This window comes from Dipodomys merriami, unplaced genomic scaffold (assembly GCF_024711535.1).
Source record: "Dipodomys merriami isolate MVZ:Mamm:240054 unplaced genomic scaffold, mDipMer1.0.p SCAF_30, whole genome shotgun sequence".
NCBI lineage: Eukaryota > Metazoa > Chordata > Mammalia > Rodentia > Heteromyidae > Dipodomys > Dipodomys merriami.
In genome coordinates, this window is record NW_027204493.1 from 20,109,003 (window position 1) to 20,134,763 (window position 25,761).

Sequence of the window (25,761 nt, forward strand, 5' to 3'; positions counted from 1 at the left end):
TTGGAGATGTATCAGTTTAGATTGAGCACCAGCAACTTGTTTGAGGGTTTTACTGTTAAGAAAGATAAGCACTGATGCCCCATGCCTGTAATCCTAGCTACTCTGGAGGCTGAAATCTGTAGGATTGAAGTATGAAGCCAGCTGTAGTAGAAAAGTTAGTAAGATTCCATCTCTAAAAATAACCAGCAAAAAGCTGGCTGGCTGCATGGCTCAACTGACAGTGCCAGCTGAGCAAGCGGAAGACCAAACCTTGAAACAAGGATATAAAAGTAATATAGAATGTATGGCTGATGTGGGGAATACCAGATCTAGAGGAAGGTGGAGGCTGAATCAAGAGAGTGGGATAATTGAAGGAAGCAAAGAGGAATAGGAATCAGCTCAAGTAGATGGGTTGAATTCGATAGTACCAGGTATACTTCATGTTCACTGGTTGGAGGAAAGTGGATTTCCATATTTTATAGTTAAGTGACCCAGGAAAATATTTGATGTATTGCCTTGTGTTTTCTAACTAAAATAAGGAACCATGGACACTAGCAGTTATGGGCTAGAATAGGCATGGATACAAGATACAAGTCTGTGAAGGAGCAAAGTTATAAAGAATGGGAATTTGAACTTATTTTGGATAACCAGTACCAGTTATTTTTGTGATCATGGATATAAAATAAAACTCTCAAGCCCAATGTGTTTTTTTTTTTTTTTTAAATAGCTCTTTATTTTACTCTTGTCCCCTTCCACTTAGAGATTTGTGACATAATCAAATTTGGGCTTTGATTCTTTGTTTTCCATTTATTAATTTCTGCTACTGCTGCATTATTTCCTCTTTCTGCTTGCTTCCATTTTTTTTGGTCATTTTAAGAATTAGCTCCTGAATGTATAGTGATTGTTTTCAATAGCTATAAATTGTTTTTTTAGCACAATTGGAACTAAAGGTCTTTTATACATTTTTTTTTGTATTACTAGGTTTTTTTGTTTGTTTTTAATCTCCAGGAAAGACAGTGAGATAATGAATACTGTAAGCAATAAGCAATGTCAAGCACATAACATTAAATTCAATATGATCCTCATCATTTTTTAAAAAAGAACAAAATAATTACTTTGAGTTTTTTGTCATATACATTTTCTTTAAAAATTATATTTTTCTTTTAAAAAGTTTTTAAGAACTCTTGATTTCCTAAAATAATTTATTTGCTAGGCTGGGAAGGGAGGTGAAGGGTAAACAAAGGAGGAGGCTGCAATGCTTGGTAAGAAATGTATGCATTATCCTGCCCATGTAATTGTAGCCCCTCTGTACAGTATGTTCTCAAATAAAATTAAATTAAATTAAAAAAATAATTTATTTGCTAATTTTATTTTTCTACTATTTATAAGTGAGGTAGATCTATGATCCACCCTTTGATGCTGCTTGATTTGTATCATTTATATTTATTTTACCAATTTAACATTTTTCTTTTTTAACTGACATTTATTAAATTTACCATAGTAAGGGTTTCACCTAGACATTTGAATTTATGCATATAATGTACTTTGATCATATTTCCTCCCTTACTTTTGTTATTACCCTCTTTCCACTTTTATTTTACCTTCCTAAGAGACACTCTTACTTTTATGACCTTAGTTATTTTGTTTTGTTTTTTGGGGGGAGTAGGGGTGTTGTTTTCTCCTAATTTCCACAAGTGGAAGAAAATTGTGATACTTATCTTAATGAGATTGGCTTATTGACTTAATGTGATCATTGTTAGTTTTATCCTTTTCCCTGCAAGTAATCATTCTTCTAAATGTCTTAAATTCAATTCTAAGGCATATAGGTGTACCACGTTTTCTTTATCTTCTTTTGATGGGCAGCTCTGTTCATTTTAAACTTTGGCTAATGTAAACATGAATATACGTGGATACATAGGTATCACTCTAGAATGGTGAGCTTGCTTCTTCTGGCTATTTTCCCAGAAGTGGTATAGTTTGATCATATAATAGGTCTGCTTTTAATTTTTTGAGAAACTGCTATATTTATGTCCAGAGTGGCCGAACTAGTTTTCATTCCCACTAGCAATGAAGAAGAGTTCTTTTTCCCATAGTCCTAATGATTTGTTTTCTTGAAACATATTATGTAAATCAAAAAATACAGTGATTTACATTTATTGTTTTAAATTTTTACATTGAATTTTATCTGATATTAACACTATGGTTTGTTTAGATTTGATTTAATGTCTTTGCTCATTATTTATATTTTTATTATATTTTATTATATTTATTATATTTTATTCTTACATAGAACAATTTTTAATTGTGTTTTACCTTCACCAAAGCTGTTTTACTTTAATATCTTTGAGTTGATAGTCTCTTTTTATTTTGTCCTATTTTGTTTTGGAAGATTGGCATTAGCTTTATATTTCTGTAGTCAAAGATATTCTTACATATAACTACTCTCACTTTGATCAAAATGGTAATTTTCATTTTATTTTAATGGTAACAAATAGTGTTTTGATTATTTTTGCTCATTTTTTAATCCTCACTAATTTTGTTTAAAATTGCTTACTATGTCATTTTCTTGTAGTTTAAATTCAAAGTCTTCCCTGCCTCTGTTTTGAATAGTAAGATTTACACTATGAAAGCTAGCATGGGAAATCAAGTGACAACATGAATGGTCTTTTCACTAAGGGAATGATGAAACAGTAAGGAAAGAACAAGCTACAAATAGAATCTTAGTTTGGATATGATGACAGGAGAGTACTGCATTTTCTGTTCTCTTTGCTAAACACATTACTATGGTACTACAGTAAGCCATAGTATCTGATTATGCAAGTATCTTTCCTTCACCTAAACCCCTGATGACACATAATTTTTTTTTCTTGAAAAGTTTTTTGTTTACTCTTGGCCCTCCAGATATTTTACCATTAGTTTGCATATTTTCCAGGTATAACCACGTAGAAGTTGTATTTAAAACTATTGTGATTCTGTTTTGCAATTTCCAGAGCATTGGCATCCTTGTGATGTTGGATTTTAGTATCTGACAGATAACATCACTCATTTATATCAACTGTTTTGTTTATAAAGGCATTTTTCTCTTTATTTACAGTCTTGTGGAACTCTCAGTACGTTGAGTTACTTGTTGATCGATTCTTTCTTTTGTCTATGTCTTGTGATTAAAAGACTAACTTTTTCTTCTCTTACCTTTTTAACTTTTTTTTTTTTAACTTGGTATATAAGAGGCCTTCCAAACATAACACTGAAGGTAATGTGGAAGTAGACAAGGTAAAACGAATTGTTCTTAAAGGCTTCCTTCTGCCTCTTGAGAGAATGGCTTCAATGAATCCTCAGTAAATGTATTTCTTTAGATGTTTGGTAGATACTTTCTTTGGTAGCTACTAGATTAAGAAAGTTCTTTCCTATTCATAATGATATGAAAGTCTTTGTTTCTACATTAGCTTTCCGTTACTTTAACGAATTCTTGAAATCATTAACTTATAAAGAGAGAAAGCTTATCTTTGGCTCACAGTTTTGGAGATTTTAGTCCCCACTAATTTTTCCTGTTACTGTGGGCATTGGTGGCACAGTCAATTATTACAAAGGTATTTGGCAGAGGAAGCCTGTTAACTTCATGGCAAGTTGTGAAAGAGAGGAATTAATGATATCCCATAGCCCCACTTCTTTAAGGCCATGACTCCAGTTGCTTTAAACTTCTTAATAGGCCTTTCCTGTTTAAAGGTTTTCACCACCTTCCAGAAGTGCTGTGCTGGGGACCAAGTCTTTAGCACGTGTCTTTGGAGATGTTCCAGACCCAAACAGAGCACTACTAATACTAGATTTTGAACAGCTTCCTCCCTCTCCCCCCCTTTCTTTTTTATTTTGTTTTTGGCCAGTCCTGGGGCTTAAACTGAGGGCCTGGGCACTGTCCCTGAGCTTCTTTTTGCTCAAGGCTAGCACTCAACCACTTGAGTCACAGCACCACTTCTGGCTTTTTTCTGTTTATGTGTACAAAGGAGTGGAACCCAGGGCTTCATGCATGCTAGGCAAGCACTCTACCACTAAGCCACATTCCCAGCCCTCCCTGGTTTCCTTGATGCTATTGTTTTAGTCTCAGTATTGTCCCTTTTTTCTCCCTTAGGTAAGACTTTTCTATATTTTATGTCTATGTGTTAATGGCATTAAGGCATTGAAGGTGAATTATCATGTTTTTTTCTTCCTAGGTTAGTTACATTGGAAAACAGCCCTTGTATTACACCAGAGTTGCTTCGGATATTTCAGAATATGTCACCACTTCTTGGTATGTGTAAAAGCATAAACTACTGATGTCTTTAATATAAACTTTGGGGCTATTGTAGCTAACTTTAAATTCTACCTTCCATTTTTATAAAAGTCCTTGGGATTGTCAAGTAATTTGAGTAGTTTTTTTTTTAATATAGTTTCTAAAGTTTTCAGTGTAATCTTTTGGAATAAAAATCTTGGTCCTGGTAGAAATTTTGTAATAAAAACAAAAATATCTTAAGAGATTGATTACAGATTAAGCTTGATCTTTTCTGCTAAAATTTGTTTGAGGAGTTCTATATTCTGATTAAAAAGTATAAAACTGCTTCTGGACATTATGGTTTTATCCAATTTGTTTTACAGAGGAATTTTGTGCTACTAATTTTTCAAAAATAAGTTTTGTATATACTTCTGTATTTGCCAAGGAACCACTGAAATGGGATATTAGAAAAGATATATGTATGTTTATGAATGTATATAAATATGGATGTATGTAGTTTTAAATACTATTTATGAATGAACTATATAATAGGAAAGCTTAATGGATCACTCCGCTTCTCCACCCCCACTATACACACATGTTTGTTCTTTCACTAAGTCTTCAAGCTGCTATTTATTTATTTTTTTTGGGGGGGGGGTCCGGTTGTGGGGCCTGAACTCTGGGCCTGGGCGCTGTCCCTCATCTCTTCAGTTCAAGGCTAGCACTCACACGCCACTTCTGGCTTTTTTCTTTTTGCTTATGTGATGCTAAGGAATTGAACCCAGGGCCTCATGCATGCAAGGCAAGCACTCTACCACTGAGCCACCTTCCCAGCCCCTGCTATTTAATTTTTTTTGTTTGTTGTTTGAAGTCAGAGCCTGTAGTGTGCTAGACAATAGCTCTACCACATAAAACATGCCACTGCTCCTTTTTTTTTTTCCCCTTAGCAGTACTGTGATTGACTTCACAGCCTCATGCTTGCTTAAGTCGGCATTGTACTATTTGAGTCATAACTCCAGTCCTTTTTAGGTTATTTTGTTTTGTTTTGGTGTCAGTCCTGGGGTTTCATTTTAGGGCCTAGATGCTATCCCTGATCTCCTTTTGCTGAAGGCTAGTACTTTACCAGTTGAGCCAGAGTTCCACTTTCAGCTTCTCTGGGGGAAAAGCAATAGGAGTCTCATGGACTTTTTCTGCCTGGGCTGGCTTAGAACCTCAATCCTCATATATCAACCTCTTGAGTAACTAGGATTATAGGCATGAGCCACTGACACCCAACTTACTTTGGTTATTTTTTAGATAGGGTCCTGCCCTTTGTCATAGGCTGACTTGGAACTGTGATACTCCTATCTCTCTACCTTTGGAATAGCTGAGATTATAGGAATGCATCTTGGTACTCCACTCCTCCTCCTAAGATATTTGAGCAAACACCTTTTTTAAAAAAATGTATTTATTGTGAAATACCATACACAGGGATTACAATTACAGGAGCAAGGTAATGAGTACATGTTGTCTCCTCCTTTGTTTTCCTTTACCATCCTTTGTACTGGGTACTAAATCCTTTTGAGGTTTAACTAGATTGTTTTCTAAGTAAGTGTTCTGATGGTAGATAATAATCATTACTTTTTTATTTTGTGTATTAGCTACTATTCTCAATTATATAATAACTTAATTCCCTCCCCTGACACACCTCACACCCTTGTGGTGCTGGGTTTATGCCCAGGGCTTTACTATTTTATGCTCTTCCCCTGACTATATCCCAAGCCTTAAATTTTTGATTTTTAAACAATACTTTGATTATAGAGTTGTTTCATATGAGAGTTTGCCAGTACAGCTTCACACCTAAATTTGGCTTATTTAAAAAATTATACACAGTGCAAACTAACTGCTTTGTTATTCTTTTTCAACCTGCAAAATGTTACCTGCTTATTGCTTATTCATAAACTATTTTCAGTATCAATTTATGTTCGCATCTAGGGGTCCCATCAATGAAGTATTTTAAAACTTTGATGTTAGCTGAATAGTTTAGTGTTATACTGAGCAGGCATTTATGTAGAAAAATACAAGAGAAAAAAATATGTAATTATTAATAACAATATCTGAGTATATTTTGAGAACTTAATTGTACTGAGAAATTTTATCGTGTGCAAAATTATTACTAAGGTTTATCAGCACATTGAAAAAGCAGAGCCACTCTTTGGAATTATTAGCAAATAAGGATTAAGACACAGTTGTACCTTAACAATGAAAATCTCATCATCGTTTGTTTGATTATCTTAGTGTCCAGATAATGTGATTAATTCTTAATATTTTTTTGAGGCATCCTTTCTCCTTTCTTCCCCTTCTTCTTTCCTTCTCTGTCTGTCTGTCTGTCTGTCTGTCTGCCTGCCTGCCTGTCTGTCTGTCTGTTCCCTCCCCTCTTCATTGTGGCATGTATATTTGTATATATATTTACTTTAAAAATTATAAATCACATCTATGTATGTTTATCTTAGTATCAGTGTTAACTTGATTTTTGAGTGTTGTTTCAGTAATTGTTATCATTTGCCAGGAAGCATTTTATATACATACAATTTCAGATGTTTTTAATACCTTTTTTATTTTCTTTATGTAGTTGTACACAGGGATTGCAATTTAACAAAGCAGTTTATGAATAAAATGTACCATCCCTTTCAACATTTGACCCACCCCTCTCTACCCACCCCTTCCCTTACTTTTCTTTTTTTCTTTTCTTTTCTTTTCTTTTTTTTTTTTTTGTCGGTCGTGGGGCTTGAACTCTGGGCTTGGGCACTGTCCCTCAGCTCTTCAGCTAAAGGCGAGCGCTCTACTGCTTGAGCCACTTCTGGTTTTTGAGTGGTAAATTGGAGATAGGACTCTCATGGTCATTCCTTCCTGGGCTGGTTTTGAACCATGATCCTCAGATCTCAACCTTCTGACCAGCTAGGATTACAGGTGTGAGCCACCCATGCCTGGCTCCCTTACTTTTCTTAATTTTGTTTTTATTGGTCCAGTCGTGGGGCCTGAACTCTGGGCCAGCGCTCTACCACTTGAGCCACAGTGCCACTCCCAGCTTTTTTCTTTTTGCTTATGTTGTGCTGAGGAATCTAACCCAGGGCCTCATGCATGCAAGGCAAGCACTCTACCACTGAGCCACCTTCCCAGCCCATAGTTTTCTTAATTTTGTATTATATACATTGCAATCTTGACTGCATTTTCCCCCCTTCTCCTCTTCATTGTTCTACCCCTCTCTTATGGTCCCAACCTCACCCCTTGTAAGTACTTATTTCCTAGTGTTTGTTTTTTGGGGGCTTTGACTTTGCCTTTCTAAAGAATTACACTGTTTCAGTTCTTTCTTAAATTAACCATATTTCAGTTAATACATTTGTAAACACTTGCATTCCTCCCTATGTGTTTACTTATAGGTTTGTAGGCTAATTCTAGGTTATACATGAATACATCCAGGATATTTGGTTTAGTCTTTTAGGGGTATGTGTCAAATGAATACTCAGTTTGAAGATGACTTAAAATATATTCTTTATTATTAGATTAGTGATTTTCAGTTATTTAATACATGACACTTTTTCCCCTCTAACAGATATAAAGCTATTAACAGGAGGTTTCTTATTTTAATGTAAAATATATAAAACAAGCTATGTTAAACACTTCAAGATATATGGCTATGACAGGTTAGCCAATTTTTCCTTAAATGTAAATTGAATCTGACAAAATTTAAATAGAATCGGGAACTATTCCTAAAAGAAACATTATTTTTTCTCTAATGCTTTTCCTTTAAATCAATTTTACAATGTTAATTTACTTACTATTGTTATTGCTTACAGGGTTTATATGTGGTTGGTTTTTGTCTGTGTTCTAAATTACAAGCTTAATGTTGTTTGAATGGCAAACTTTTTGGGTCATGTACTCATGACGAGGTAATTTCAGACATTTTAGTCTTCAGATTTCACTAGAATTTTAAAATAGAAGAAAAAGGTTACAGTTGCATTTCTAAAAATAAAGCATTGCATAATGATATGGTTTAAAAATTAAGGTGATTCCTTAAAAGAAATGCAAATCAAACCAGCATTGAGATTCCACTTCACCCCGGGTAGAATGGCTATAATCAAGAACTCTAATAACAACAGATGCTGGAGGGGATGTGGACAGAAGGGAACTCTATTGCACTTATGGTGGGAGTGTAAACTTGTTCAACCACTTTGGAAAGTAGTATGGAGGTTCCTCAAAAGACTCCACATAGAGCTCCTCTGTGACCCAGCAATCCCACTTTTGGGCATTTACCCAAATGATCACAAACAAGACCATACTAAAGCTACTAGCACAACTATGTTTATTGTAGCATTATTCACCATAATTGAGATATAGAACCAACACAGATGCCGTTCAGTAGATGAATGGATCAAGAAAATGTGGTGTATATACATGCATACACACACAGTGGAATTCTGTGCCTCCACTAGAAAGAATAACATCGCCCATTTGTTAGAAAATGGAAAGACTTGGAAAAAATTATATTAAGTGAAGTAAGCCAGGCCCAAAGAAACATAGGTCCCATGGTTTCTCTTATTTGCAATAAATAGTATATGTTTGAGGCAAGCAGAAAAGGGCAAAAGCTATATACATAAGACCATATAAGATGATATTAAGAGAAATAGACCCCAAGATAGCGACACAAGTGGTTTTTTCTTTCTTGTGATATTTTTGTTGCTTTGTATGTCCCTTCCCCATAGTATAACCCCTGTTTTCACTGTGTTTGATGTTGGTATAATTTGGGGAGGGGAAGGGAAAAAACACAATGTTTAAATAGGGATACAGGCTGACCCATTGTAACAAGGAGATGTACAAGACACTATGTTGAAAAATAAACTTTACAATTTAGGCAGGGGTTGGGTGGAAGGGTGGAAGTTGAGGAAGTGGGAGGGAAGGGATGGTAGGGGAAAATCAAAGAAGAAAGCGAACAATGATTGATAGGAAATGTAATCATTACCTTGCTCATGTAACTGTAACTCCTCTGTATGGTATTTTCACAATAAAAAACTTATTAAAAATGATTCTTAATAAATCTAGTGTAATTCAGTAATTTATCCATTCTCTACTCCTTTACACAAATTTAAAACAATAGTAAAATGAAAATACTTAAATAGCGAAGTACATAAGGAGCAGATTAAAACAGCTAACAGATTAATAGGCAACATATTTACATAAAGCAGGTCTAGGTACTTTGTTAAGTGAAAGGCTTACCATAGAGCTCCTAGAATAAAGAAAAATTCAGTCACTTAAGTCAGAGGTTTTCCTTCCATCTTGGCTTTTTTACATTTCGTTTGTTTTGAGAGGCTTTTCTGTTCACGGTAGGATATTTCATAATACTCCTGTCTTGTATTGACCAGATGCTACTGCTGATGAACAAAACAGTTTTCATATATTGCCATGGATCTTTCTGAGGGACAAAATTCCCATTGATAGAATCATTGATAAAAATTATTCACTGTATATGAAAGTAAATATAAATCACTTGTGTGCTTTTCCTTTAGGGTCTTGCTAGTAATTTACAGCTGTAATGGAAAATGTTGAATATCTAAAAACAAATTAATTTTTGTCTTAGGGCATTTTCAGTATTAGTATTATTTGTTAATGATGCTATTTTCAAAAACAATCTAGTAAAAGCTATCCTGGGCATGGTTTAAGGTATGGAAAGAAAGCAGTATGAAATAACTTAATCATCCTGGTATTTGTACAGATTGGTCCAGGAGTTTAAAGATATCTGTATAAAATTGTGAATACTATAATTTTTTTTGGGGGGGGGTCCGGTCGTGGGGCCTGTGAACTCTGGGCCTGGGCGCTGTCCCTCAGCTCTTCAGCTCAAGGCTAGTGCTCTACCACTTGAGCCACAGCGCCACTTCTGGCTTTTTTCTTTTTGCTATGTGGTGCTGAGGAATCGAACCCAGGGCCTGAGGCATGCAAGGCAAGCGCTCTACCACTGAGCCACCTTCTCAGCCCGAATGCTATAATTTTTAAAAGTTAGTTCTTGGTAAACAATTCTTTCAGTATAGATTTTGCTGACATTTTATTTGGCAGTGATTTCAAAATTCCATTCCCTGACATACCCAAGTAAAGCCATTCTTGACTCCCAAATTATAGACTGCATGCCTGGCTTATCACAGTGCTTGGCCAGTAGTGAGTGGTTCATTGTTGGTCTGCAAAAACATATAAAAATCTAGACCTACCAGACATTTCCTTGAGGAGAAAAAGCTAAGTCTGAATTTTTCAGAAGGATAACTTTATTCAATATAAAGACGTCCTCCTTTTTTAAATAAGTTATTTATTGTGAAAATACTGTACAGAGGGGTTACAATTACTTGAGCAAGGTAATGAGTACATTTCTTATCCAGCATTGTTGCCTTCTCCTTTGTTTATCCCCTCCCATCCCTTCCCTTCCACCTCCTCAACTACCACTCCCAACCCCGCCTAAATTGTAAAGTTCATTTTTTGACATAACATCTTGTACATCTCCTTGTTACAATGGGTCAATCTGTATCCCTATTTAAACATTTTGGTTTTTCCCTTCCTCTCCCCAAATTATACCAACATCAAATACAGTGAAAACAGGGGTTATACCATGGGGGAGGGACATTACAAAGCAACCAAAAAAAAATCACATGGTACCTTATAAATAACGTTAGAAACAATATCAAGGAAGAAAAAAACTACTTGTGTCCCTATCTTAGGGTTCATTTCGCTTAACATCATCTTATCTGATCTTTTTTGCTTGTTAAGACTTCTTACTTCAGCATGTTTTTGTTATTGGCTTTCTATGTCCCCTCTCTCTGTAAAAGTTAGTATAATGTATAGGAATGTCCTAAGTGATATTTTGAGTTAGGCATAGAATTGTCATTCTTTAATGCACATGAGCTGAAAATTTACATCTGAATAGAATACCTATTAATTTCCTTTATGTTATAAATTATGAAGCCAAGGTCAGGGCCAGTGTATTTTGCCAGAAAAAGTTTTTTTTTTCTTTTTTTTTCAATTTTTTATTATGAAAATACCGTACAGAGGAGTTACAATTACATGATCAAGATAATGAGTACATTTCTTATCAAGCATTGCTGCTTCCTCCTTTGTTTCCCCTTCCTATCCCTTCCCATATCCCCCCCCCCCCCCCCCCCCGGCCAAAGTTGTAAAGTTCATTTTCGACATAACGACTTGTACATCTCATTGTTGGAATGGGTCCACCTGTATCCCTATTTAAACAATTTGTTTTTCCCCTTCCCCTCCACAAATTATACCAACATCAAATACAGTGAAAGCAGGGGTTATATTGTGGGGGAGGGACATACAAAGCAACAAAGAAATCATCTTATAAATATGTTAGAAACAATCGCATGAAAGTAAAAAACATTTGAATACTTACCTTGGGGTTCATTTCACCTAACATCAACATATCTGGCATTTTCTGCTTGTCTCAGACATATACTAGTTATTACAAATAAGGGAAACCATGGGGCCTATGTTTCTTTGGGCCTGGCTTACTTCACTTAATATAATTTTTTTCCAAGCCTTTCCATTTCCTAACAAATGGGGCAATGTCATTCTTTCTGATGGAGGCATAGAATTCCATTGTGTATATATATACCACATTTTCTTGATCCATTCATCTACTGAGGGGCATCTGGGTTGGTTCCATATCTTAGCTATGGTAAATAATGCTGCAATAAACATAGTTGTGCCAGTAGCTTTAGTATGATCTTGTTTCTGATCATTTGGGTAAATGCCCAGAAGGGGGATTGCTGGGTCATAGGGAAGCTCAATGTGGAGTCTTTTGAGGAACCTCCATACTACTTTCCAAAGTGGTTGAACAAGTTTACACTCCCACCAACAATGCAGTAAGGTTCCCTTCTGTCCACATCCCCTCCAGCATCTGTTGTTATTAGAGTTCTTGATTATAGCCATTCTAACTGGGGTCAGAAAAAGTTTTTATCAGTCCTATTGAAATAGACTTTCTAAAAGATTTGTGTCAGAGAATAGTAGGTTTTAATCATGTTTTGATTATACTCTTGCATACTGTATACTCTTGCATCATTAATGTATGCTTTGTACTTTATTTTTGGATGAGAGGTAAAATTGGATTTCATCAACATATCAACTTATCATTAGAGTCACCCCTTTTGCTGGTTAATTGGAGATAGAGTCTTAGGAGTTTGTCTCTCTGGGGCTGGTTTCAAAACCATCCATCATCAGGTCACATGCTCCTGAGTAGTTAGGATTAGCGACTAGAGCCACTGGCACCTTACTTTGTTGTTGTTGTTGCTGTTTATTTGTTTTGGAACAGTGTTATCAAGCCCATGCTGGCCTCAAACTGAAATCAGTTAGCATTCTGAGTGCTGGGATCACAGGTATTTTCTACCATGCTTGTCTGTAATTTAGGTGTTTTTGTTTTGTTTTGCTTTTTTGTTTTTGTGCTGGTGCTGGGGCCTGAGCACAGTTGCCTAATCTTTTTGCCCAAGGCCAGCACTTTTCCACTTGAGCCACATCTTTACTTCTGACTTTTTGGTGGTTAACTGGAAATAAGAGTCTCAGGAACTTTTATGTTCCAGCTGGCTTCAAACTGCAACCCTCAGATCTCAGCCTCTTGAGTATCCAGGTTTATAGTACCCGGTTTGTAACTCAGTTTAAACTAAAATGAATCACTTCATTTAAACTATTTTTTTAATTACATGTTGCAAATATTTTTAATTCAATCACAAATTAAGGGGATCACAATTAAAAAATAAATTCTGTTGAACTAGAGACACAGATACTCTGATATTTGAATACTTCAGAGAATCCTAACTCACATGTAGGCTATAAAGAAAAACTGCAATGAGAATTCAATATTTAGAAAATATGATAGATAATTCCTATAATCAAAAGTTATAAACTATGGGAGTAACATGCAGTGATCATTAATAATAAACCAATATAGGGCTAGGAAGATAGCTCAGTGGTAGAGCGCTTGCCTTGCAAGCATGAGGCCCTGGGTTCGATTCCTCAGCACCACATAAGCAAAAAGAAAAAAAGCCGGACGTGGCGCTGTGGCTCAAGTGGTAGAGTGCTAGCCTTGAGCTGAAGAGCTGAGGGACAGCACCCAGGCCCAGAGTTCAGGCTCCACGACCGGACCCCCCCAAAAAATAATAATAATAAACCAATATATAATGTTTGTAATACTTAATATTTATGTACTGATTCATAATATATAATAGCAAACTGTTACAGAGAAACAGTAGGAAGTGTTAAGAAAACATGTTTGAGAACCTACGGGAAACTAATTTTTAACAGTGACTTCAATGAGTTTATTTTGTCATTTTTTTTCATTATTACTGTTTTTACAGAACTAAGTTCAGACAATCTCAGAACTTGCTTTAAGATCATCAATGGTTATATCTTTTTATCATCAACAGAATTCTTACAGGTAAGTTGGAGTTACTTTTGCATTGTAAGATATTGTATGGTCCTTATTTTGGTGTTTGTTTAAAATTAAGAGATGCCTTTTCAGAATTGTAGATTGATTTGTTATTTTGAAGTAGGGGATGGATTCTTACTGAGCATTCCGTACTCCTGGGCAGATGTGATCAGCATGCAGTTCCATTTTATTTAATGCAGAAAGTACTAAGTTTATAAATATATCTTTCCTTAAAAGCACAATTTACCAGCGAATTATTTTTGTTAATTTCAGTCTTTTTGTTTAGCTTTTAACTATTACCAGAAATTCTAACTTAAACTATGTGTTTACACCTTTAATATCTATCTTTCTATCTTTCTATATATATATATATATATATCACATAAATTATATAAGTCCAAAGTTAAATTTTATCCTTTCTTTATGTTATAGATTCTAATGTATATATTTGACTTTTGATTGAATTTCAGACATATGCAATAGGTCTTTGTCAGTCCTTTTGTGAACTCTTACAGGAAATTACTACAGAAGGCCAAGTTCAAGTGCTCAAGGTATTGTTATCTTTTTATCACCAACAGACCATAAAAGAATCATCTGTTAAATTTATTATCTTTGAGGTTTGTTTGTTTTGTTTTGTTTTGTAGAACTGGACCTTCATATGGAGGTAGGAGGTTGGTAAAGAGAGGAGTTGATGTTGTAGTGGAGAGGATTTTCTTTTCTTTTTTCTTTCTTTATTTTTTTTTGGCCTTCAGCTCTTGAGCTGAAGACCAGTGCTTTATTGCTTGAGCCACAGCACCAGTTCCGGTTTTCTGAGTGTTTTATTGGCGATAAGAGTCTCATGGACTCTCCTGCCCGAGCTGGTTTTGAACCATGATCCTCAGATATCAGCCTCCTGAGTAGCTAGGATTACAGATGTGAGCCACTGGCACCTGGCAGGATTTTCTTTTAGTAATATTTGAATGGCTTAATACCTATGCAATGTAGGGTTCAATTTTGAATGTGCATATACCTTATCTGGAAATCTGATCTCTAAAACTAAATGATTAGGTTGCTCCTAGTCCTCATACCTCACTGTGTATCAGCTATATGAAATCATTTTAACAAATAGCCCCAAAACTTCTTGCCTCTTCAATTTGTTAGTCTGCTTTGTGGATCAATTTTTAATTGTATAATTTTGTAGTTTTGATTATCAAATAAAGTTAGAGTCCCAAGTTTGTTGAGACTATATTTAATTTAGAACCTATTCACCTATAGTTTCATATATCTTTATTATGTCTGTATATTAAGGATAGAAATAGTAGTACATGTATATTATAAATTCACATAGTGGATTGAAAGTCAGAAAATCTAATAGATTTTATTTTAAATAGTGTATATCCAGTGGAAATGAAATTTTAGCATACTAATAGTTTATTTTGTTATGCTCTGCTTGTACTTGCCTTGGCTTTTGAGCTGAGCTGTGCTGCCTCTAAAACTCTTGAGTACATTCTGGACTTTAGTTCCCTCATTTATTATATAAGGAATTGTATTAAGTGGTGTGTGGGAGGGTGTGTTGTGTATGTTTGTGTGTGCTCATATATATACACATGTGTGCTGGAACTGAGGCTTGAACTCAGGGCCTCAATTCTCCCTTTGCTTTTTCCTTCATGGCTGGGTGTACTACTTGGGTCATGCCTCTACTTCTGACTTTTTGGACTCCAAGATTTGTCTACCTTAGCTAGCTTCAAACTATAATCCTCATTCTCAGCCTCAATCCCAGCCTGGTAGCTAGCTGGAATTATAGTCCTGAGCAGTTGGTACCTGGAACATTAAGTAATTTCTAACAATATGTTATGTAATATTTGAAGTCCTCTGCCATATTTAAACACTCTCTAAATTAGAATCAAGATCCTTTTTGTAACTGACTAATATTTTTGAAAGATGGTTTATGAAATATTACAATTAAAACTTCCATCAAAAATGAGAAAGATGTTCTAAGAAGAATACATTTTTCTTCTTGCTACTTGTTTTTAATTATAGTCTCACAAAATGGGGGGAATACTAGCATATCAAGTAAGCCTATGAATTGATAGAGACTGCAGGTTAGAATATTAGCTACTTTATAGCTCTGTGAGGTGGACAAGTGTTCTTTCTCACATTCCATTTGTAAAATGAGAATGTTACCATTACCTACTTCCTCCATTTTAGCCTGTGTATGTGTGTGTGTGTGTGTGTGTGTGTGTGTGTGTGTGTGTGTGTGTGTGTGTGTGTGTGTGTGTGTGTGTGTGTGTGTGTGTGTGTGTGTGTGTGTGTGTGTGTGTGTGTGTGTATGCATGCAGAGTCTGCCTTTGGGATGAAACATGCTAATATATAGTTATACTAATTTATTTGGTTGGGAGATCTTTGTTTGTAGAAAACTAAAGTAAATTGATCTAACTGACAGTTTTCCTAAATAAGAGCTTCTTTAAAATGAACAGTACATGCAGTTAGCTTTTAAAAATAAATGATTTATGCAATGGTAACATATTATTAAAAACTGTATCTCAACTGGCACTTTAAAATTAATTTTATGTATTTTTCACTTCTCAGAGTAGCACAATTAAAAATTATTATAATAAATTTCAAAGTTAGATGTTAGATGTCCTTAATAATATAAGTAACAAAGGTATATTTTTGTGAGATGCTGATTCCTCACACCTGTAATCCTAGCTATTCAGTAGGCTGAGATATGAAGATCAAAGTTTGAAGCTAGCCTAGGCAGAAAAGTCTATGCCAACTGTTAATTTATATCTGGTTAAGTCTCATAGATAAAAAACTGTAAATGGAGGTATAACTCAAGTGGCAGAGAAAAAAGACCAAAACAAAAAGGTAGGCCTAGTTCAAATCTCAGTACCAGTGTACACACACACACACACACACACACACACACACGCACGCACGCACGCACGCACGCACGCACACACACAGTGGTGCTTATCTCCCTCAGAGACCTTTTTTTTTCTTGTATTTTTTTCACACACACACACGCACACACGCACACACAGTGGTGCTTATCTCCCTCAGAGACCTTTTTTTTTCTTGTATTTTTTTCTTGTAATTTTTTTTTTTTTCTTGTCAGTCATGGGTCTTGAATTCAGGATTTGGGAACAGTCCCTGAGCTTTTCCCCTCAAGGCTACCACTCTGCCACTTTGAGCCCAGCACCACTTCCGATTTTCTAGGGTTAATTGGAGATAAGGGTCTCATGGACTTTTCCCGTCCAGGCTGGTTTTGAACTGTGACCCTCAGATCTCAGCCCCCTGAGTAGCTGGGATTACAGGCATAAGCCACTGGTGCCTGGCCTTATTATTATTATTTTTATTATTATTATTATATAGTTATATGAAGAGTTTTCAATTTAACATGTCGGTTTGTGAATACAATGTCCCTAACTTCCTTTGTGAAGTGATTCAGCATAGATCAGTCATAATCCAAATGTATGATAAAATATTTTTAGCATGTTTTTAAAAAGTTGCAGAATAAGCCTTTTTCTCTAAGTATACCGCCAGCAGGTTATTAATATGATATATATACTTGAATTAAAAATTGAGAATCTGCCATTTGCTAATGGCTCACACTTGTAATCCTAGCTATTCAGGAGGCTGAGATCTGAGGATTGCCACCATAAGCCCACCCAAGCAGGAAAGTCTGTGAAACTCTCATCTCTACCAATAAAGCTGCAAGTGGAGTTGTGGCTCAAGTGATAAAATGTTAGCTTTGAGCAAAAATACACAGAGACAGCACCCAGGTTCTGAGTTCAAGCCCCAGAACTGGCACACATAAAAAAATTGAGAGTCTGATAAATGTTTAAGATAACAAATTATATAAATATTGCTGTATCTGAATTTACATGTTTAGTTTGAAATCTCAGAAATTTGGTCTAACTAGTAAATAGGTGGATGTTGAATGATACTAGAAATATGGTAGTTATCATGAATAAATATTCTTGTGCTATTATTATAAAAGTATTTTAGAACAATGGTGTTTTTATCTTATGTCTGTATTTGAAGCTGAGAGTACTCAAAATTTTTAGTATTTTCCTGTTCTCAGAGCTCTAGTATAGTTATGAGTGTTTAATATTAGCTCATTATTCTCATTAATGTCCCTCAGATACTGTTTCTTAATATAGTTAGCTACATAGCATTCTTAATATATTTTTGACTAAATGTCACCATTAAACTAATTTCTGACAGTACCTGCAAGTACCTTCTTTGTTATTTGAGGCAGAAAATTACAATGTTAGGAAAATTGGCTGGGAAGATCAGTATGTCTGCTTTGGGAGCAAATGATTTAGAGTAAAATGGTGTAGAGTAAAAATAGGCTTTCTTCTGTGATTTGAAACAAATTAGATGAATACAATTATATTTCTAAAAATACTCTAAATTGTTAACATTAATTTGAAATGTGTCTATATGTATATACACATATTATTTTGAGTTATGAAATTCTTGTTCCTCTGATAGCTAGGATTACCGGAATGATAGAGCCCACTTCATATCCTATTACAGGTTGGCTGTTATGAATAGTGCTGCAATTAATATTCAGGCATATTTCTTGGGCATGTTTTGGGCCTATTTTATATGTTGAGTTACAGTCCTTCAGATATTTGCCCAAGAGTGGTATAGCAGGGTCATGGGTTTTTAGTTTTTTGTGGAACTTGCATACTGATTTTTTTGGTGGTGTACTAGTTTACATAGACTAGTTATACAGTGAATTGTGTTCCTTTTTCCTTCCCTCCTCACCAGCTGAATTCAGTAATATGTTTTAGTTCAGTGTGTTCACACAGATGAGATCAGATATTCGTTAATTTTCTTAAAGGTACTTTTCCAAAGCTACATTTGTTGTGGAAAATACTTGGGAAGAGGCAAGCAGCACTTGGAGAGTTGTAGAACTCACGTTATTTAGGCTGGCATGCCCAAAGGACTTCCTACTCCAAAGTCTGAACCTCAACCAACAAGCACTTGGGTTCTGGGTTTTAGTTCTGAGTAGAGCAGAGATTTTTTGAGTTTCAGTTTACCCCACACAAGGTTACAGTTTCTTGAAAATTACTTCATATTTAAGGGTCAAGCTAGTTCTGTGTGAGCCAGCTTGAACTAGTTCTGACAATGACAGGTTTTAGTTATCACATTGACTCTCCCCTCTGAGCTCTTTATTCTCCAAATATGCATGGCTTTTCTTAATGTTCTGAAGTGATACAATGTTACTTTAATGTAGCTTACTATAATTTATTATATATGACATTGATTGTCCTTTTTGGTTTTAGAAGCAGTCTCTTAGGCTGTATGAAAAACACATGAACATTCTTTTCTTGTAGGTAGAATCATTTGTTCAGATAAGTTTAGAAAATATTTGGCATTTTAGTTTCTTAGGTAGGTAGACTTGCAACCAATCTTATTTTACTGTTTCTTTATTTTCAGAATTTAAGTTTTAGCTTCTCCTTTTATACCTTTACAAAGGTGTAAAGGTAGATGGTTCTGCTAATTCCTGTCTTTTTTTTTCAGAAAGAGATATTGAGGAGATTCATTGCTACCTTAGGATTCAGCTTTTTTTTTTGTTTTTTTTTTTGACATATTGAATCAGTTCCCTTTTTAACTTCTTTTGTACTTCCATCTTTCATTCCCTGGTCTTTTAAAAATTGTATCTCCATGACCCCTAAAATCCATATATTGTACTCATCCTGGGATTTAAGGTGAGAGTGGAGTTAAATTTGTGTTTAAGTAATCAGCAGATGCACTTGTTTTTTATTCATAGATAAACTGACTGCTGACATTTATTTACCTTTGGGACTCAGTCTAGCAGCTTGTCTACCTATTGTCTATATTTATATATTTTCTTCTCAGTTCTGTTTTTTTTTTTAATTGACCATTGAGGTTAGACTTAGTTTTGTTCTGACTCTTAAAGCTTCTTGCTATTAGTAAGCAATTGGTGTTTTTAAAAATCCCTATTTCTTAGTGGAAAGCACAATGCTTAATAGTTTTTGGCTAAGGGACATTTCCTTTACTTCTTGCTTCAAGTTAGAGAAGTTGCTAACCAACCAGGTGTGCTGCTTTCTAGCTGGAAAGTGTTTCAAAATGCAGGAACATACCATAGTGTTTGGAACATGCTATTGTCCCATACTGAGCAGACGAGATACTAAAAGCCTTTCAGCATGAAGAATGATTGTGCACAGTAAACAGGATATCCTGAGACACACTGCTAAAATTCAGAAGGGAAATCCAGCTCTGATGGTATCTTTTATTTCCTACCCCTCAAATCATTCAGCTGGAAGCATTGATTACTTTGTCCTTGCTCTCCTTGCTACTTTCTTCCATACTATGTACATAAATAAGAAAAAAAGTGACAAAACAAATCTCACGACATTGAATTTCATGTTTGCTCATCTTAGTTATACAGGAGACGTCTCACCAATGTGAAAGTAATTTCTCTTTCAAGTTTTGTTATGTAACCGTAGATACATAAGGCTAGTTATATAATGATAATTATGCTTTGCAACTTAATAAATGTATATATTTACTTTTTGACAGCGAACATTATGTTGTAATTTGCCTTTTAATTATTTAAAACAATGCTTTTAGCTGGATGCTGGTGATTCTTGCCTATAATCCTAGCTACTCAGTTGGCTGAAATCTGAGGTTTGCAGTTCAAAGCCAGCCTGGGCAGGAAAGTCCAGTAAGCCTATCTCCAGTTAAACAGCAAAAAGCTGAATTGGAGCTGTGGCTGAAGTGGTAGGGTGCTAGTAGCCTTGAGTGAAAAAGCTCAGGGGCAGTGCTCAAACTCTGAGTTTAAACCTCAATCCAGACAGACAGACACACACACACACGCGCGCACACACACGCACACGCACACGCGCACGCACGCACGCACACACAAAATCCTTTTGCTGCTTCAGTTAGCATAACATTTTCTACGGATTATTTGTTTATGGTACAAGGATCAGAATTACATTAATTGCATATTACATGTTATCAGAGTGTGATTAAATATAATTTTCTGCAAATGTTCTCAAATTGCAGTTTTTATAGATCATTTTTTAAAAACGTATCTAGTGTTAGTATTCTGTATACCTTATATACCTGCAAGTGTTTTCATTGGTGTATGATATTTAATTTAGTTCACTGATTTTTGTTTTCTTTGTGTTTTCTATTAAGCAATGACTTGCTTGTTTAATATTATCAATGTCTTTCTGGTTTTTAGGTTGTGGAAAATGCCCTTAAAGTGAATCCAGTATTAGGTCCCCAAATGTTTCAACCAATTCTACCCTGTGTTTTCAGAGGTATTATAGAAGGGGAGGTAAGACTTTTTTTGTAATTCTGTAGGCTCCTATTCTCATTTTTAATTATTTATCATTGCCAGGGAGACTATCCATCTTTAATTGATAAATGTAAAAGGAAACCTATTATCATTTGGATCCTATTGTATTAAGTAAATTTCAGGATGGTTATGTAAACTTGCCTTTTTTTTCCCCTTACACAGAAAAATATAAACTTCTTTTTGATATCTCATGCCTTTTACTCACATGCATGTGTATTTACGTACTTCTGGTTTGAAGTAGAAAGATGTTTAATAATTTAATTCCAATAACTCACTGTTGAGAATATGAGTGGGAGATGTAGTATTTTTGTAGATTGAATGTATGAAACTGTTGGCACACTTTTTTTTGTTTGTTTTTCTGACACTACAGTGAACTTGCTGCGTGTTAATTTTTCAATGTGCCCACTTGAGCCACTCCCATAAGCCTGATCACTGGTTGTTTTGCAGTCCATCTGCTCTTAAAATTTATCTAATTGTATAGAGGAGTAGCCAGAATAAAACAAGCATGCCATTGATACATAGTACTTCTTTTCTGCTTATTACATATATAACATAAAATTCATGTAAATACATACACATATAATGCATGTATCACTTGTACTTAGTTATCATTTGCTTAGAACTCAGGTAATATTGATGAATCAGCCTAAGGAGAAGCTACATGAATGAGAATGTTGTTTTATATTTCTGTTAATACTTTATTAGTGGTTTGTTTGTTCTTGCACCTTGACACAGTTTTACATGTAGTATGTTTTAATTGTACAGAGATATCCTGTAGTGATGTCCACATATCTTGGAGTTATGGGTCGTGTCTTACTACAAAATACTAGTTTCTTTTCTTCACTTCTTAATGAGATGGCACATAAGTTTAATCAGGAGGTAAGAACCCATATTTCCTTAAATTCAGGAAATATTTAAATATAAATTTGAAAAAGTATATAAGCTGGAAATAGTTGATGAAATACTCAAGTTCTTTTGAGGCATTTGAATAATTAATCATTTAAGTTGTACCTATTATTGAGAATAGAAGAAAGGAAGAGAAATCTAAATCACAGTAGAAAGTTTCATATTTTGTTCCTATTCAAAATAGGTAATATTATTTTGCCTAACCATAAAATGGGATTTTTAATTGTTTTTTGGTTACAGTTTTTAAATTGCTAAATTATGTGAGACAGGAATAGGAATTTCTCTCCCCCCCTCTTTCTCTCTCTCCTGCTCCTCTCTCTCTCTCTCTCTCTCTCTCTCTCTCTCTCTCTCTCTCTCTCTCTCTCTCTCTCTCTCTCTCTCTCTCTCTCTCTCTCTCTCTCTCTCTCTCTCTCCATCTCCATCTCCATCTCCATCTCCATCTCCAGTTCATCAGCAAAAAAGCTGGCCTAGAAGTATGAAGTATGGATCAAGCTATAAAGTGTTAAACTAGCCATGAGGCTTTAAGTTTACTCCCTACTACTGGCAAGAAGGAGGAGAAAGGGGAGAGAGAGAGAGAGAGAGAGAGAGAGAGAGAGAGAGAGAGAGAGAGAGAGAGAGAGAGAGAGAGAGAGAGAGAGAGAGAGAGAGAGAGGAGAGAGAGAGAGAGAGAGAGAGAGAGAGAGAGAGAGAGAGAGAGAGAGAGAGAGAGAGAGAGAGAGAGAGAGAGAGAGAGGAGACTGGCTTGAATTCAGGATCTGGACTGTCCCTGAGCTCTGTTGATCAAGGCTACTGCTTTGAGCCACAGCACCACTGAGCTGGCTTTGAACAGTGATCCTGAGATCTCAGCCTTCTGAGTAGCTAGGATTACAGGCATGAGATACACGTGCCGGCTTAGGAATTCTTTTGCATATATTTGTAATTTTTTTCTCCTCTTCTTTCCTCTTTCCTTTTTCCATTTTCCTTCCCTTTTCTTTGTTGTGACAAGGTCTCATTGTAGTCTAAATTGTCTTTGAAGCTCTGAAGCTGGTCTCAAACTCTCAAGCTTCATTGCTTCCTTCTCTAGAGTGGTGGGATTATGGGTATGATGGGTTTCTTTCTTCCTCTTCTTTGTCTTTCTCCTCCTCATCTTTCTCCTACCGTTCTCTCCTCCCTCTTCTTCCTTCTTTCTCCCTCTTTACTCTTCCTTCCTTCTCCTTTCTCCTCCTTCTTGCCAGTACTAGGGAGTAAACTTAAAGCCTCATGGCTAGTTTAACACTTTATAGCTTGATCCATACTTCATACTTCTAGGCCAGCTTTTTTGCTGATGAACTGGAGATGGAGCCTCATGGACTTTTCTTCCCAGGGTTGGCTTTGCACTGGAAACTCAGATCTCCTGAGTTGGTAGGACTCCAGGTGTGAACCACCCAGGCCTAGCTTCTTCATTCTTTTAATGAATTTGTTTCAATGCCATTTATTGTATTTCTAATTATTATGCAAAGTGATGATAAAATAAAAATACTGTAGCTGACACCAACTACTAGAGTTAAGTTTGGAATAGGTTCTTAATTATTTTAATCTAGTTACTGGAGACTAGATAAAGTATATAATATTCAAGTAATACTTTTATATTTTTAGTTAGTAATCTGTTAAGATTTTTAAGATATAGAAGATAAAATGTATTTGCTATTTCTAGAATAGAGATATTTATACACTATTTATGACAGAAACAAATATAACTAGAGAAAAGTACAAATTTTACAGTGTATATTGTTTTTTAAGAACTAGACTTACCAAAGTAGTTACACTATCTTTTGTTTTAATGAATATCTAAGAAATTTTTTTTCTTCAGTTTTTTCTTTTTTTCTTTTGTACCAGTACTGGGACTTGAACTCAGACTGTAGTTGAGCACTTTTTTTTCACACATTGCTGGCTCTGTACCACTTAGATCTCAGCCTCCTGAGTCACTAGGATTTCAGGCCTTAGCCATTGGTGTACCAAGATTGATAGTTTCAACTGGAATGGGTTAATGTTAAATAATTAAGACAGTTACTCAGTTGAGTTCAGTGATTTTTTTTGCATGAATCTAATAATAACAATATATCTAGCAATAATATAAATTTTAAACATTGTACATATTTAAAAAATCTACAGCTCATTGATTTTTAACATCTATAATTCACAGAGACAATAGTATTTTTCATTCCTATCTCACCTGTGAGAAATCTGGGATTTGGTCATTTGCTCAAGTTCATACAGCTGCTAAATAATGGAGATTATACAAAAATCCTAGCATCTTAATTTTAGAACCTGACACTGCTCCTTCCCACCTAGCATAGAACTATGAAGTTTTCTATTAGCTACTGGCAACACTTGATTTCACAAGCTGTTAAGAGTGAAAGTACTTAGCACACAAGCCCTGAGTTCAGGCCACAGGACTGGCAAAATAAAAATGAAGTGAAAGTACTAAAAAGACAATTTCATAATAGTAAAAGTTTGTCTAGTGTGCTATGGGAACAGAAAGAAAAGTGGTATATTACACTAATGAGATGTTTTTAATTTGGAAAACTTAAAAGTACCACGTAGATCTGTGTCAGCACTTGATCTTCAGGTTAAATCTGAATGTGTCAATGAAAGGTTAAATGACTTGAATATAACATAACTATGGATATTACCCTTCTGGTTGTGTTAGCTTTAAAATATTCTGTAATAAGGTGTTAAACTTCTTTGGGGGCAGTTTTCATAGCCTAACTTTATCATATAATTAAAAGTAAAATCAAGTGCTATTTTATTCACTCTTTGATAGTTTTGAAGACTAGCATTCTTACTACAGAAACAACCTACTACCTACTACCTTTGCCTGCAATATCCATTCCCTTATTTTTTTCTTCCCTTGCTCTTTTTTTCTTTCCTTGGTTTTGTTTGTAATTTTTTTTATTGTGGCTTGTGGATTTTTTTAAAATAAAGATTGAGAACGTTTAATATTCTGAAGTTTAGATTCATTTAAATGTTTAACCCATTCTAAAATGTCATGGTACCAAGGGCTCTTGTCCTACTACTGAATTTTCTCCTCCCTCACATCCCATTCAAACCCTGACTGTATGTTAGGTTTCTTTATTGTATTACCTAACTGACTTTCTGTCCATGATGGTCCAGGATGTCCAGGATGGTCATCAGCCTTCTCTTAATTTAATTAGGAACAGAGCCTCAGCTTTTCCTTTCTTATTGACAATTCCATTTTTGTTTGTTTTGTTTTGTTTGTGATACTAAGAATTTGAACTTAGGTTGGTGCTCTACCACTTGGTTATACCTGCAAATGATTTTGTTGTATGATTTTTCAAATAGCCAAACCAATAATAAATGTATGACCTACACAGTCTTCCTACTTGTGTAGCTTGATTGATAGGTGCCTGGCTTTTCATTGGTTTAAATGGAGTCTGATGACCTTTTGCCCAGGCTGGCCTTGAACACTGATTCTCCCACTATCTCTTTCCTGAGTTGCTAGGATTAGAATGGTAAGCCTTTGTGCGAAGTTCACAAATCAGTTGTTTTTTTCAGGGAATCAATAAGTCAGAGAAAATTTTATTCTTCCACTTGCCATATTTTTTTTCACCCTTTTCCCAGTATTATATTGTTTTACTATTCACAGTTTATAGGGCTGGTACTTAAAGAATATATTAACTTCTCAACTGCTGTGCTATTTTTCTGGGTTAGACATTTGGTGTAATTTGTATCTTTGCCCCGTTCTCAATGTCTCCAGTTAGAGCTACTGTGATTTCATTTTCTAGATATTGTATATTTGGCTATCTTCAGAAGTGGAGAAGACCAAGAAGTTCTAGTTATTCCTTTTAACCTGTTCTGTTCTGAGCTCTGTATATA

The 25,761-nt window shown here is 35.1% G+C and overlaps 1 protein-coding gene across 2 annotated transcripts in view; it reads left to right on the plus strand.

Annotated features, from left to right (window-relative positions):
• Positions 1 to 25,761, plus strand: part of Ipo11 (importin 11) — a 131,216-nt gene that overhangs the window by 69,526 nt on the left and 35,929 nt on the right. For both annotated transcript variants that reach the window (XM_070041251.1, XM_070041252.1), the window contains exons 22-26: positions 4,185 to 4,261; positions 13,603 to 13,682; positions 14,144 to 14,224; positions 20,884 to 20,979; positions 21,766 to 21,879. In XM_070041251.1, the coding sequence (XP_069897352.1) occupies positions 4,185 to 4,261; positions 13,603 to 13,682; positions 14,144 to 14,224; positions 20,884 to 20,979; positions 21,766 to 21,879 (448 nt within the window). The remainder of the gene's footprint in view (positions 1 to 4,184; positions 4,262 to 13,602; positions 13,683 to 14,143; positions 14,225 to 20,883; positions 20,980 to 21,765; positions 21,880 to 25,761) is intronic.